Genomic DNA, 12,332 nt, shown 5'->3' with positions numbered 1-12,332 from the left:
TCAGTGGTATCACAGCTCCTCCTGAGTCTCTGCAGGGAGCTCCATCTCCACCTTAATGTACATCCCCAGCCACAGCCCTTACCCAGAGACCCCCTGCTCTGCCCTGTACTCTGTTCTCTAAACCATGTGCTCCAGGCATTCTCCAGCCTTCTGTCCATCACAGTGCTGCACAAGTGCTTGGGGATTTGAAAAACTAAAACTCACAGCTCATCCCCAAACTCCCCAGTCAGCCCCTGCTCATTCCATTTCCACAGAAAAGTCACACCTAGTCAGAGATGTGGCAGACACAGGCCATGGACACCACTGCGGGTGACAGAGGTCCACTGTGACTCCTGCTCTGCTGATCCATCATTGACCTGGTCTGCTCAGCAAACCACAAAACAATCCAGCCCTACCACAGCACAGTTACCTACACTCGTGGCTCCTTACCCACCACCCTAAAAACCCCAGACATCTGGCCAAGCAGGATGATTAGTCTAAGCAGGACCAATAACTTCCATTTGCAAGGCAAAAAGCTGAACTGACAAAGCAAACCCTTTGTCAAACACAAGGCAAGAAATAACACGTTTTCTTTCAAACAAATTTTTACTGCAAGTTCTTTGCAAATATTTGCATTGTCATTACAAAAAATACCAAAGAAATTTTCAGTCTATTCAATTTCAGAGTCATAATTTACAAAAAAAATAAATAGCTTTACTCTAAGGACAACAATTATCTAGTACTAAGGTCAGTAATATCAATCATAGAGGTCCACATTCTCAGTGCTGAGTATTTGGATCCATCTGACTTAGTTTGCTTTCTTCCAGCATTTTCCTTTAAAATAAGACTAATCAGAACATTAGAAAAGTAACTTTTTTCTTGCCACAAAAACATGAAAATTCAACACGGATCTCAAAACCAGACTCTGTTGCCATTTTAATTGTTAGACCCTTTTGACACACAACTTTAAAAACACTAATTTTTTTTATAAAGCAACTTTAACAGAACATTTTCCCACAAAATTTAAGAGGCAAGAGCAGCAGCATGAAGGGCATGTTTCTTTGATATAAGGCTAATGGTCCTTGATGTGGCAGAGCTGCTATGAAAGCACAGAACTGCCAAAGCCTAGGGTGTTACAATCAACGCCACCCTGAGCCTGCAGCCTCTGCTGGGGCGAATCCTCAGTGCTCAGCCTCGTCCCCACAGCTGTCACCAGCACTGGGCACACCCCAGTCACAATTCCTGAGTGAGCTGGGTGTAGCATCAGGGACTGCACACAGCCAACACACCAACTGCTGCACAATTTGGTTCTGGAGTGATTGTCAGTCTAGACATGTTTAAATACTGCTTTGAAGTTGACTGTGCTTTCTCACAGCAGCACTACTGACGTGACAGTGAACTTGCTGCTCTACACTGTAAACACATGAAACCTTTAGGACAATGCATAAAGCATTAACCAGGTACAGTAAATGCCATAATGAGAAAGTCTGGCACACATTTTATTTCACAAGAAGAAAAAAATCTTTGGACTATAGTACTATATGCCACAAGATGTTCCAAGTGCATCCCACAATAGATGGCTCATGAAAGGAGGAATCCATAAACAAGTAAATAACTAACATTTGCAAAAATGTTTTAAACAAAAACAATTTAAACAAAAAAAAGGGGGAGAGAACTTCAGAACATAAGAGCAGATGAGAAGAAAGCTTTTCTGAACTTCTCTGATGAATCACTCTGCCGAACATTTAAGCATATAATGACAGATTGCAGGGAAAAAATTGGATTCTCTCAAGTTTCTTGCACAGTGTATGAGCTTCTCCTAAAGGTGGCTAAAATCAATACTAAGGAGATATTAAAATAAAAAGAAAAAAATTGCATCTTTGTGTTATTTCCATTGCCATGCTCTGGCTAACTTCACTGTTTCTGAAACTCAGCTGTGCGCTTCAGTCCAGCTCAGGGGACCTTACAATTCTCCAGATGTATCACCTCCCACTTCCCCACAGTTAATAGCCAACTTCAAGTGTTACACCAAGCCTGAATCTTTGGCCATGGTATAGAAAATGCCTTTTTCCTGAAGTAGTTGGTCTGGGGTACCACACTCCACCACTTCTCCTCTCTCCAGGACTAAAACTCTGTAAAACAAGGAGATGGAAAAAAAAAAAGAAGAAAAAAGGGTCACAAGAAGATCCAGAAAGCCATTGAACATGGATATATGTGTACAGAGACTGCAGCATGACCATTATTTGCAAGTGAAGACAGTGCTGAGTGTGAACAGGCTGAGGTTCTCACTGTCCTTCCCCACCTCTGTGCAGATGTTCTGTGTGGTGACTGTTCATGTGGCACATGGATACCCATCTCCTGCAGAGGAGGCAACCAGCCCTGCACTCTGAGCCAGCCAGAAGTGAGCTGGCAGCACTTCTTGTCAAAGTGTGTGAGGGCCTGTAAGACCCTGCAAGAGCTGGGATAACCTTCCCTTAACACTTCTCCACACCAACTGCTGTCACACAGCTTCTGTGCCAAACAAAAACATGTGACTGGCACAAGGAAGTCCACCAAGTCAGTGCTCACTGCTAAAACCCTGTTCCAGCTCCCCCCACAGAGGGCAAGGCACTGCAGAGATGGTCACCGTGCCCCTGGCTGCTGCCTGGTGTCACCACTGCCATGGCTGAGCTGGGTGTTCCCCTGCTGGCAGTGCTCCTCTCTCTCGTCTGTAACTACTGACAGCACAAACAGAGGGCTACAAAAGTACACTGAAATCCTACCACTGGTCACTTTGCCATTCTGTGATAAAGGGACAAGAGAGGCAAAAACTGAAATATGAGACAACAACTTGGCCTTCAACCATACCTGAGCAAGGCAGCCAAGCATGAGGGAGGCTTGTATGAACTATAACCAGAAGTGATGGAAAGCAAAACACCAAATAAACTTGAGAGGGCAGGATCTGCCCCTTTGGACTCCCTATGCTGTCTGTGCTTAAATTAAAGCAAGATCCAGGAACAGACTCCTGTCCTTGCCTCTCTCCCCTTCCCCGTTTGCCCAGCCAGGAACAGCACAACAGCAGTGTGACAGAGGGACAAGGGGAGCTCCCCAGGCCAAGCACAGCCAGAACACACACACCCTACCACTCAAAGCAGGAATTCCACCAACTCTGTGCAGAGGCACCTATAAAACGAACCAGGAAACATCCAACTCACACAGATTCCCACTTAAGTGGAGCACAGGGCACACATTCAGCACAATAAAAACAGCATCACTTTACCTCGTGTAGTCCATGATTGTGTTCAGACGATGTGCTATAGTTAATACAGTACATTCTTCAAATTGAGACTTTATAGTTGACTGTATGAGCTTATCAGTTTCAAGATCAACAGCAGCTGTGGCTTCATCTAGAACCAGGATTTTGGACTTCCTGAGCAGAGCCCGTGCCAGGCACACCAGCTGGCGCTGTCCCACACTGCACAGATGGGATGGGAAGGTGGGGAGAAAAGTCAGAACAAGTTTAGAGCATTTATTAGAATTAATTTTGAAACCTGTTCAATTCCTTATTCTAAAGATAAGGTGGGTCTTACTATTTCCCGGCAGAATATCTAACAGCATCTGAAACTACACCCCCTCAAATGAGGCCCTGGCAATGTAGTAAGAGAATACAAGTGATTTCAGAATAACTGCAGCAGGCTGATTCACTGAATGAGTGCAGTGGTGAGAACTGGATTTAAAATGGTTTAAATGGTCTACAAACTGAACATATAAAACCCTGATAAGGTGCAAATAGCAAGTGAACAGCTTCCTTAGAATAACTGCTGCTGCTTAAATGCTTTCCAAGGCTGCCCAAGCTGACAAAACTCTCAGCATTCAAAGTATTTCTTAAATTATTTGAAATCCCAAACTCAAGAGCTGAAAACATGTTGAATGAAACCTAGTTGGTCGATTGCCTGGTCACACATTAAGAATTCTCCAGCTGCCTCCCCAGATTCTCAAACAGGGCTGGGGCATTAGAACATTCACAAGCACACTATGATTCAGTTCAGCACACAATTTCTTTGACCCACCTGAGGTTCTCACCACCCTCAGAACACTCATGATTCAGTTTATCAGGAAGGGATGATACAAAGTTCTTCAGGTGAGCCAATTCCAAAGATCTCCAGATGTCTTCGTCAGAATGTTGGTCAAAAGGATCAAGATTCATACGCAGAGAGCCAGAAAACAATACTGGATCCTGGTCGTGGAAAGAGGTAATTGACAACGTACACAGAAAATGGCAACTGCTCCAAAAATATTTCTTAGATTACAAAAGGAAACAACATGTACAGATGCAGTTGCAAGCAAGCTAACATACTGAATTTCGAAGTGAGGGCTCATCTTTTTCCAGTAAAATGCTTTCTCCCTCACTCTTATTCCTTACTCTTCTTGGGGCCTGACCTTTTCCCTTTGCAGATTCTTGCAGTCCAGACCTTTCCATTAGTCAGTAACTCATGAATTCAGAAAAAAACCCAACAAAACAAACAAACCAAAACACCCAAACTCCAGCCAACTTTCCTTTTACTGGACCTCTAGGCTAAAAAAGAGGCCCTCCCTGCCCAACCTTCTGTCAGCACAGACTACCAGTTAACTTTTCACTTCTTAAGGAATTAATAATCTGTAAATATTTTAAAACTCTTCAGCTGCAGTATCAATGAAATTACTCTTTTTTCTCTCTCCTTTCTCAGACAGGGAGAAATACTACTTTGCAAATACTGATTCAAAACAATCAAAAGGAGAAAGCAGAGTTCCCCCCCGAGATTTCCAAAAGAGGTGGTGCAGAAAACCTTTTACTGTGAGCTCACTTGTTTTTGCCAGTGTTCTGCAATGGTAATTCAAAACAGCACACTTTATAGTCTTACTTTGAATCAGAACAGGCAATAAAGGCTACACAGTAAGAACAAAAACACTTGAGACTAAATCCAATGCTCATAAAGCTGTATTTCCAAATGTTTAGGACTATCAAACCCACAGCTGCTGGGCTAGACTAGGATGGTTATATACAGGTTTCTGTGCAAGAACAGCCCTGATAGCACACTTTGTGCCCAGTTCACAAAGGGATTCCAAGCAGGTGTTCAGCTGGGATCAGCCCTTCCCACTCAGGCTGAGCTGTCTGTAGTTGTAAGTGATCAACTCCTGAATCCAGAGGCCAAGTTTTTGCTTCCACAACATGGCTCAGCCAAGTTCCTACTTGTTACCTGGCACAGGCAAATTGAAACCAGCCTAGGGAAAAAAGCTTGGCTTCAAGTCTGTGAAAGAGCAAGCTGAAGTGACCGAATTTCATAGCACAGATCAGAAGAGGAATAACAATTTTCTCCTCTGTGCTTTATGGAAACAGCACTGGAGTGCAAAAGGAGTGCCAAGGAGTTGTGGTAGTGGCAGGATTTTGCACCTACCTGAGGGATGATGGTGATCTTGAACCGCAAGTCATGCAGCCCTATCTTTGCAATATTAATCCCATCAATAATAATTTCCCCTTCGGCTGCTTCATTAATCCGAAACAAACCCAAAGTAAGTGAGGATTTTCCAGCTCCTGTTCTTCCAACTATTCCTATCTGTTGGGAAGAAATACAAGAACACCTTACTCTGGGAAAGAGTTAAAGCATTGCCAAGTGAAACCGACACACTGTCATACTTCTGGGGTTATCCACACACCAAAAGCATTCAGTTTCACACTGTGTGTTTTACTTCCCAGTTAGACTGAAGACTCGATAATTCTTTTCAAATATAAAAGATTGCTACTTTGCTTGGCTGATACACTTCTTGCCATCTGCCCATTCTAACCACTTGAGGTAGCATTCTGCCCATATTTGTAGGCAGAAAGTGTGCACCTGGGAGAGAACAAATGCTCAGTTGGCTACCACAAATAAGGAAGCTGGATAGTAGATCTATCACAGCTATTTTTAATATTGCTGTGCAAGATCACACTATTAACAGACATCAGAGAATCCACACAGGACTGGGGTGGGACATGTGTGAGTGCATGGGAAAGGAAGCAGGAGGAGAAACACACAGATCAGCTTGGCCAGGTCCAGAGAATCTGAAGTCCCATTTTTTCCTGCAGTTTCATCTTGCAGCTGCTGCCTCACTAGATGAGGCTCCCCCCATTTACTGTACAGTATTTTCCTGATATTATAATTAACGTAATCTCTCTGTAACCTACTCCTCTTTGCTTATGGCAAACAAACTAGCAAAATTCCCTGGGAAGAGGAGACAAGACAGGATAAACCTCACCTCCCAAAGAAACCAGGCCAAATGATACTTGGCAGCCCCACAAAAGTGTCTTTTATCCATGATGCAGATCTTGCAAAGGCTGAGAGGCCACAATATCTGCAGCTAGCAGGGCTGATTCCACAGAAGCTTTTTCTAGTTCTTAAGAACCCCAGACACATAACAGTACAGATTATTAAACCTCTCTTCTACTTTTACATGAAGACCTGTGAACTCAACATGCTTCTATGAATTCAGTCCTTACCTTTTCCCCTCCACTGATGGTAACATTTATGTTTTTCAGAACCAGGTCCAAGTCGTCACGGTAGCGTAAACCATAGCCTCGGAACTCCACCTTCCCTTCCTCGGGCCAGCTACTGGCTGGGGCTGTTTGCTCAATCCTCCACTCAGCCTGAAAGAGCCACACAAACACCTCTGATCAACCCTGCTTCAACCAACATGGGCTCTGAGGACTCAGATTACAACTAAGAAAAATCCTTCTTAGGGGATAATTTGCAAAAGGAACTGCGATGAGAGGGAGAGAGCTGTCTCAAGACAGATGAAATGGTGTGAGTAGCCAAGGGCTTGGCTATCTCAAGTCCTGTTTGCTGGATAAACCTTCCTCTTACCAATGGCAGAATCATGCAGGCAGCACAAATTCAAACAACCTGTCTGTACACCCACGGTGGGGCGAGGAAACCTCCGGGGCAGCCACACATGCAACTAGAAGCAGTTTAGCTGAGACTGTGCACTAAAACATTAATAAGCTGGTAAAAAGCTGCTGCCTCAGCTTCCCACAGAGGTGAAAGAGGAAAGAACACACCCCACTGCATTCACTGCCACTGCCAAATGAAAAGGCTCTTACATGTACAAACACTGGTCTGCTACCAGAACTTAAAAAAATTCAAGGAAGGATCTTCATAATGTTCGGTTGCAAAAAGTGTCCCAGGTCAGGTTCAAGTGACAGGCAAGGCAAAGGGAAGCCCCAGGGAATTCCATAACCATAAAGAGAATAACTGCAGATTAAATGAGTTATGTGATTTGAATTAAAAAAAAAAAAAAGTAAAACCTTTTTATTCCCCATATTGAGTGCAAAAAGAGAAACAAATAAAAACATCGTTTAAAGACTTAGGAAACAAAAACATTTGTGCTGCCCTACTGCTTAGCCTTGAACATAAAAGCACATTTCCTAAATGGCACAGTGTAAATACCAGTGGATACACCACAAAAGCACCAACAGGAACTTCCCACTGAGAGCCAGCCCCTCCCTGGCAGGCACTCACAGCCCTGTCCCACCCCTGAGCTCACAGCACAGGCCCACCCCCAGCTGAGACCTCAGAACAGGGCACTGGCTTCCACAAGTGTGGAGGACAACCCAATGTACCTCCTTCTCCATCTCAGAGTATTCTTTGACTCTTTCAACAGCAACAACGTTGTTTTCCAGGTCGGATGACATGCGAACCAGCCAGTTCAAGTACGCTGTGATCTGCAAGGAGGAAAGTAGTCAGGGAGTAGTTTACACCAAACAGGTTACCTGCACTAAATGAAAAACATGGAACAACCAAAGCATTGCAATTTCATGGAATGCATAAATACAGGCAAGATCTTGGCTGATCAGTGCTGGACAGGATGAAAGCCTTTAAGATGCACAGGACCTTGGCCACATCCCCTCCCACAGGGAAAGCACAGAAGAAACTTCCCACATCTTCTCAGATACTATTTGCAATTATTTTCTATGTTCCCTATGTTAGGTTTCCATCCAGAGCTGTATCAAGGTTCTGACTTTCTGGTGCAGTCTGACTCAGAGGTTTTGCTCTTTTTAGAAAAGGCATTTTCTAACTTCAAATTTTCTAAATTCAAATTACCTGCAGTGAGTAGGACACTGAGAGGCCAACCAGCCCTGGGCTGAGTTTGCTGCGTGCAATCACTGCAAACAGTGCTGCAAACAGGACAATGCAGTTCCCCACGTACTCCAGACGGACAGCCAGCCACCTGCAAGGCACAAAAACATCTTTCTAGTACTTTCTAGTACCACAGAGATCAGGGGGACAACAAAGGGTCTGTCACACATCCTTTTTTTTTGTTAGATTAATATATGGCATGTGTGTCCTGCTGGTGATGCAGGCACTGAAAGATCTGTGAGGTTCTGCTTCATCAGCATGTGAACTTAGAGGCATCCAAAATTAATGAGTCTTTAAGGTGCATAAATTCCTGTCTTAACTACAACTGAATTCTGAACATAGGGATCAATAAATCAAAACTTTTAAAAGAATAAAATCCAGAAGCAAGGCAGGAACTCTCAGAAAGGTAAGAGATTCAGAAGTAATTTTAATTTCATCACAGAAGTTTGAACAAATCATCTCTGAAATGGATTTACCCACACAGGATTCCCTGCCCTGGACAAGCATGCCAAAGCTGTGACTGATAAGGAGCACAGCCAGCAGATCCACATCCTCCCCAGGTAACTGCTGTTCCACACTGCAGCCCCACTGGTACCTGTTTGCAATAATGCTTGGATAATAAGCTTTCTGATTCTCATCCACCTTCATGTCATTCTGCTTGATGAAACGTTTCTGCTCCTCAAAGGCTCGGATGACGCTGACTCCCAGGAGAGTCTCGTTGAAGTGGGAATACACAGGAGAACGACTGACAGACTCGAGGCGCTTGAGCTGCCGTGAAGTGGCCACATAAAATCTCTGCAAATTAGAGTATGACAATTATGGTTACGTCCAGACTGTGTCTGGAAAGACAAGGGGAATCATAAACAGTGCCCTGCCATCTGGGCTGTTAGTGACAGAGATCCAGCTCACACATGGGAATACGCACCTTCTCCAACATTTCTAGGCCTAAAGGACCATTATGTACACACTGCTGACTTTAAACAACCACCAGTCAGCCCATCTCATACCAGAGCCATTTTCTGCTCTTTCTTCTATCAGCAAGTTTAGTTCAACAGTATAAAACACACATATCGCCACTTGAAGGTTTACTAAAGGAGCCAAAAGGATTTACAAATTCAAGAGCCAAAATCAAACCCCAGCTGCTTCTCTTCCATCAGTGCTGGCTCCACCAGTTTCTAGGAGTAAAGCCAGAGTGAAGCAAGCACATCCTGCCCACACAGGACAGGAATGAAAGGCTGCCATCCACTCTCTTGCTCTGTAGACAATATTCTGATTAAACAGGCACATGAGCAATACACACACATCCCCCTCTAAAGGCTACTCTAATGTTTGGACAGAACTTTTGGAAAAGCCAGTGTTTTCTGTATTTGGACTCTGAGCAACAAGCTGTGCAAAATTTGCCACAAAATCTAATGGCATTTTTAGAAAGCAGGTATTAAAGGATTAACTTCTTCACAGAAGTCATTTTACACTTGACAAAGGAAGGAAATGCTGTGCTAACGTCAGATTATCAGTAAACCATGCAAAGCACAGTCAGTCAAGTATGACTCAAATCCAACACATTAAAATCCTTCCTTATCCTTGCAGGGTAAGAACTGTATGAAATAACACAGGATGTGACTGCTGGTCCTGGTTCCTCCAGGTAACACCCTTTACCTGCACAAAAAAGTAGAAAAGTCCCAGGGGTGGGATAATGACAGCAGCTATAGGTGTGGTCAGCAGAATGATGATACAAGCCCCAATCACATTAAATGTGGAGCCCATGAACATCTTGATGATGGGTGGAATGGCAGAGTCAATGGTGTCTATCTCCTTGGAGAAACGGTTCACCAGGTTCCCACTGGGAGTACGGTCAAAGAAGCTCATTGGAGACCTGAGGACATTGTGCAGCAGGTTATGGTGCAGGTGTCGTGATGCAAAGATTCCTCCTATGGACACAACCATTGAGTAGCCAAACACAGAAACACCTAGAAAAGGAGACTCATTATTAACTGCTGCCACCTCTCACACAAAACATTTTCCTCATTTTCTCATCATTTAGCATTAGTATGTCTCTAGTACAATAATCCTGAGAACTAGGGTTCACTTCAGCAAATATGTCAAGCAGTTAAAAAAAAATAAAAGCAGTGAAAACATCACATTCCTTTCATTGCTTCTCCTTTACAAAAAATTGTGTAATATTTGAACACTTTTTCTGAGCAAAAAATCACTGAATTTGCACTTGGCATTTGTTTTTTAATGTGGGATTTTCATGGCAGTTCTGAAGTGGGGTACTTGGGGTGTTTGGTTTCATGGCAAACACACTTTAAACCACAAAGAGGACACAAAACAAAGCATCACTGAAGCAGCCTCCCCACAGTGCCCTGGATGGAGCTACAAGCAGCCAGAGCAAACCCCAGCCAGGGCAGCTGAGCCAGGCTGGGGCTGCAGGGAGGCAGCACAGCCACAGCCTCCCGTGACAAACTGCCCCTGCAGACCAGGCCAGCACAGTCTGCTGACAGGCCAAGGAGACACTTCTGAGTTCAGACATTTTGTCACAATTCTGGCTCATCAGCCAGAAAATCACTTCTCACTTTGAGAAATTTCATTTACAAATTAAATTAAAAACACATTTTGTAACTGAATAATTGTATGGGTTGATCTGGTTGGTTTTTTTTAATTCAGGTTTTTCATTTTTCTATGAAAACCCACACTCAAATCCTTAGCAAAATGCTGCTGCAGGCACCAAGAACAGTAGAAGCACTGAATCAGCAAATCTTAAAATACACAAGACCAAGCAAACCTTGAGAAATTCCCAGAGCTCCATATACTCCCAGTCTGAGAGTTGTGTTCTGCTGTGTCCCATTGATAACAGGATCATCTGTCCATAGACTCAGCCAGTAGTTGGAAGCCAGGGAGGCTACATGAGTACACACAAAGAGGAAAATGGCCAAGAAAGACATAAAGAGTCCAATGGCTTTCATGTATTCCCAGTACACTGATGCCTTTACCTGAAGACAGAAGAAAAGAAATACTCATTTTGCAGCAAAGTTTCAAAACCAGCAACTCCCCCTTCTCCAACACCTATTTAAAGTCAGTATCCCTCCATGAGGCCATGACAACACAGCAGCTGCACTCCAGAGAGCCACTGCTTGGGAACACATGCTGCAGAGCATTCTATGGAGACATGCCAAATCCAACATTCCCTCAGGGCAGGCACACATCATCCCTCCCTTGTCATCCAAGGGAAGGGAGGAGTAGGGAGGGAGCTGCCTGAAGTAACACAGAGCATCAGTAGCAGAGCCAAACACTTCACAGAGGAGTTCCAGTTTCTGGCTCTCTGTACCACAAGATTATAAAGCCTTTAAACCAACCTTTGCTCCACATGGCTTGTATCCTATGAGCTATCTTTAACCAACAACAAGCAATCCAAGCTTGGATTCAAGCAACATTGCTAGGAGCTGGAACTGCCATTTTCCCAGGAACTTCAGTCTCAGGCTTTTCAAAAAGCCCTGGTTATCCTGAGATTCGATACTTATGTCTACAGTGGAAACTTGGCTTATATTATCTGAGTCAATTGCAGCTCCTTACACTGAAGGGCAGTTTTCATTAGGTAACCTAATTTGTCACAATCTCTCTCCAAGAAATAGCTGCAAGGTTTTCATTTCTCCTTCTATACTTTGATGTGGTCAGGCCCATCATCTCACACAGAAATTTTGTGTCAACATTCTTCCCGCAGGCAAACATGGGGCTCAGGTTTGGAAGCAGAGGGCACTTCCATCAAGTATTACACAAAAAGCAGCAAGTTCAGCCCATTCTCACACCAGTTACGCGGTCTTCAGAAGTTATTTTCTACTGAAACAGATTTTTCCAAAATTGAAAGAGGGCACAGGAAGTGGGAACTGGAGACCTTACCCTCCCGGTCTTTGCTGTGTCGGCCTCCGTCAGTTTCCAGGAATTCTTCTCAGCAAGAGGCTTCTGCAGCTCTGCTGTGCTGCTCTGGTGCTGTGGCTTCCCAGTGTCTCTGCTGTACGTTGAAGAGTTACTGAGCTGCCTGTTTGAAGACATTCATTTTTTAATCTTAGCTTCACATTGGAGAAGTGCTGCTACCTCACAACTATGCTTTGACAGTCCACAGCTCCAAGTCAGAGGTTTACACTCCTAGGAGATGTCCTAACCTGCCATCAGGGGCCAGAGATTCCTCGAGCCCCCCCGTCCCCTCAGTGCAGTGTCCTAACGCCCCTT

At 44.1% G+C, this 12,332-nt stretch overlaps 1 protein-coding gene across 2 annotated transcripts in view; it reads right to left on the bottom strand.

The window, feature by feature from the left end:
• Positions 1 to 566: 566 nt before the first annotated feature.
• Positions 567 to 12,332, bottom strand: part of ABCC1 (ATP binding cassette subfamily C member 1 (ABCC1 blood group)) — a 45,815-nt gene continuing 34,049 nt past the window's right edge. For both annotated transcript variants that reach the window (XM_014252678.2, XM_014252679.2), the window contains 11 exons: positions 12,003 to 12,141; positions 10,891 to 11,098; positions 9,765 to 10,075; positions 8,704 to 8,903; positions 8,073 to 8,199; positions 7,592 to 7,693; positions 6,473 to 6,619; positions 5,394 to 5,552; positions 4,029 to 4,195; positions 3,239 to 3,433; positions 567 to 2,111 (listed from right to left, as the gene is read on the bottom strand). In XM_014252678.2, the coding sequence (XP_014108153.2) occupies positions 2,003 to 2,111; positions 3,239 to 3,433; positions 4,029 to 4,195; positions 5,394 to 5,552; positions 6,473 to 6,619; positions 7,592 to 7,693; positions 8,073 to 8,199; positions 8,704 to 8,903; positions 9,765 to 10,075; positions 10,891 to 11,098; positions 12,003 to 12,141 (1,864 nt within the window). In that variant the 3' untranslated portion in view covers positions 567 to 2,002. The remainder of the gene's footprint in view (positions 2,112 to 3,238; positions 3,434 to 4,028; positions 4,196 to 5,393; positions 5,553 to 6,472; positions 6,620 to 7,591; positions 7,694 to 8,072; positions 8,200 to 8,703; positions 8,904 to 9,764; positions 10,076 to 10,890; positions 11,099 to 12,002; positions 12,142 to 12,332) is intronic.

This window comes from Pseudopodoces humilis, chromosome 18, assembly GCF_049639895.1.
Source record: "Pseudopodoces humilis isolate 2021_Gansu_Grassland_sample_001 chromosome 18, ASM4963989v1, whole genome shotgun sequence".
NCBI classification, from domain to species: domain Eukaryota; kingdom Metazoa; phylum Chordata; class Aves; order Passeriformes; family Paridae; genus Pseudopodoces; species Pseudopodoces humilis.
This window is presented reverse-complemented; position numbering and strand designations above follow the sequence as displayed.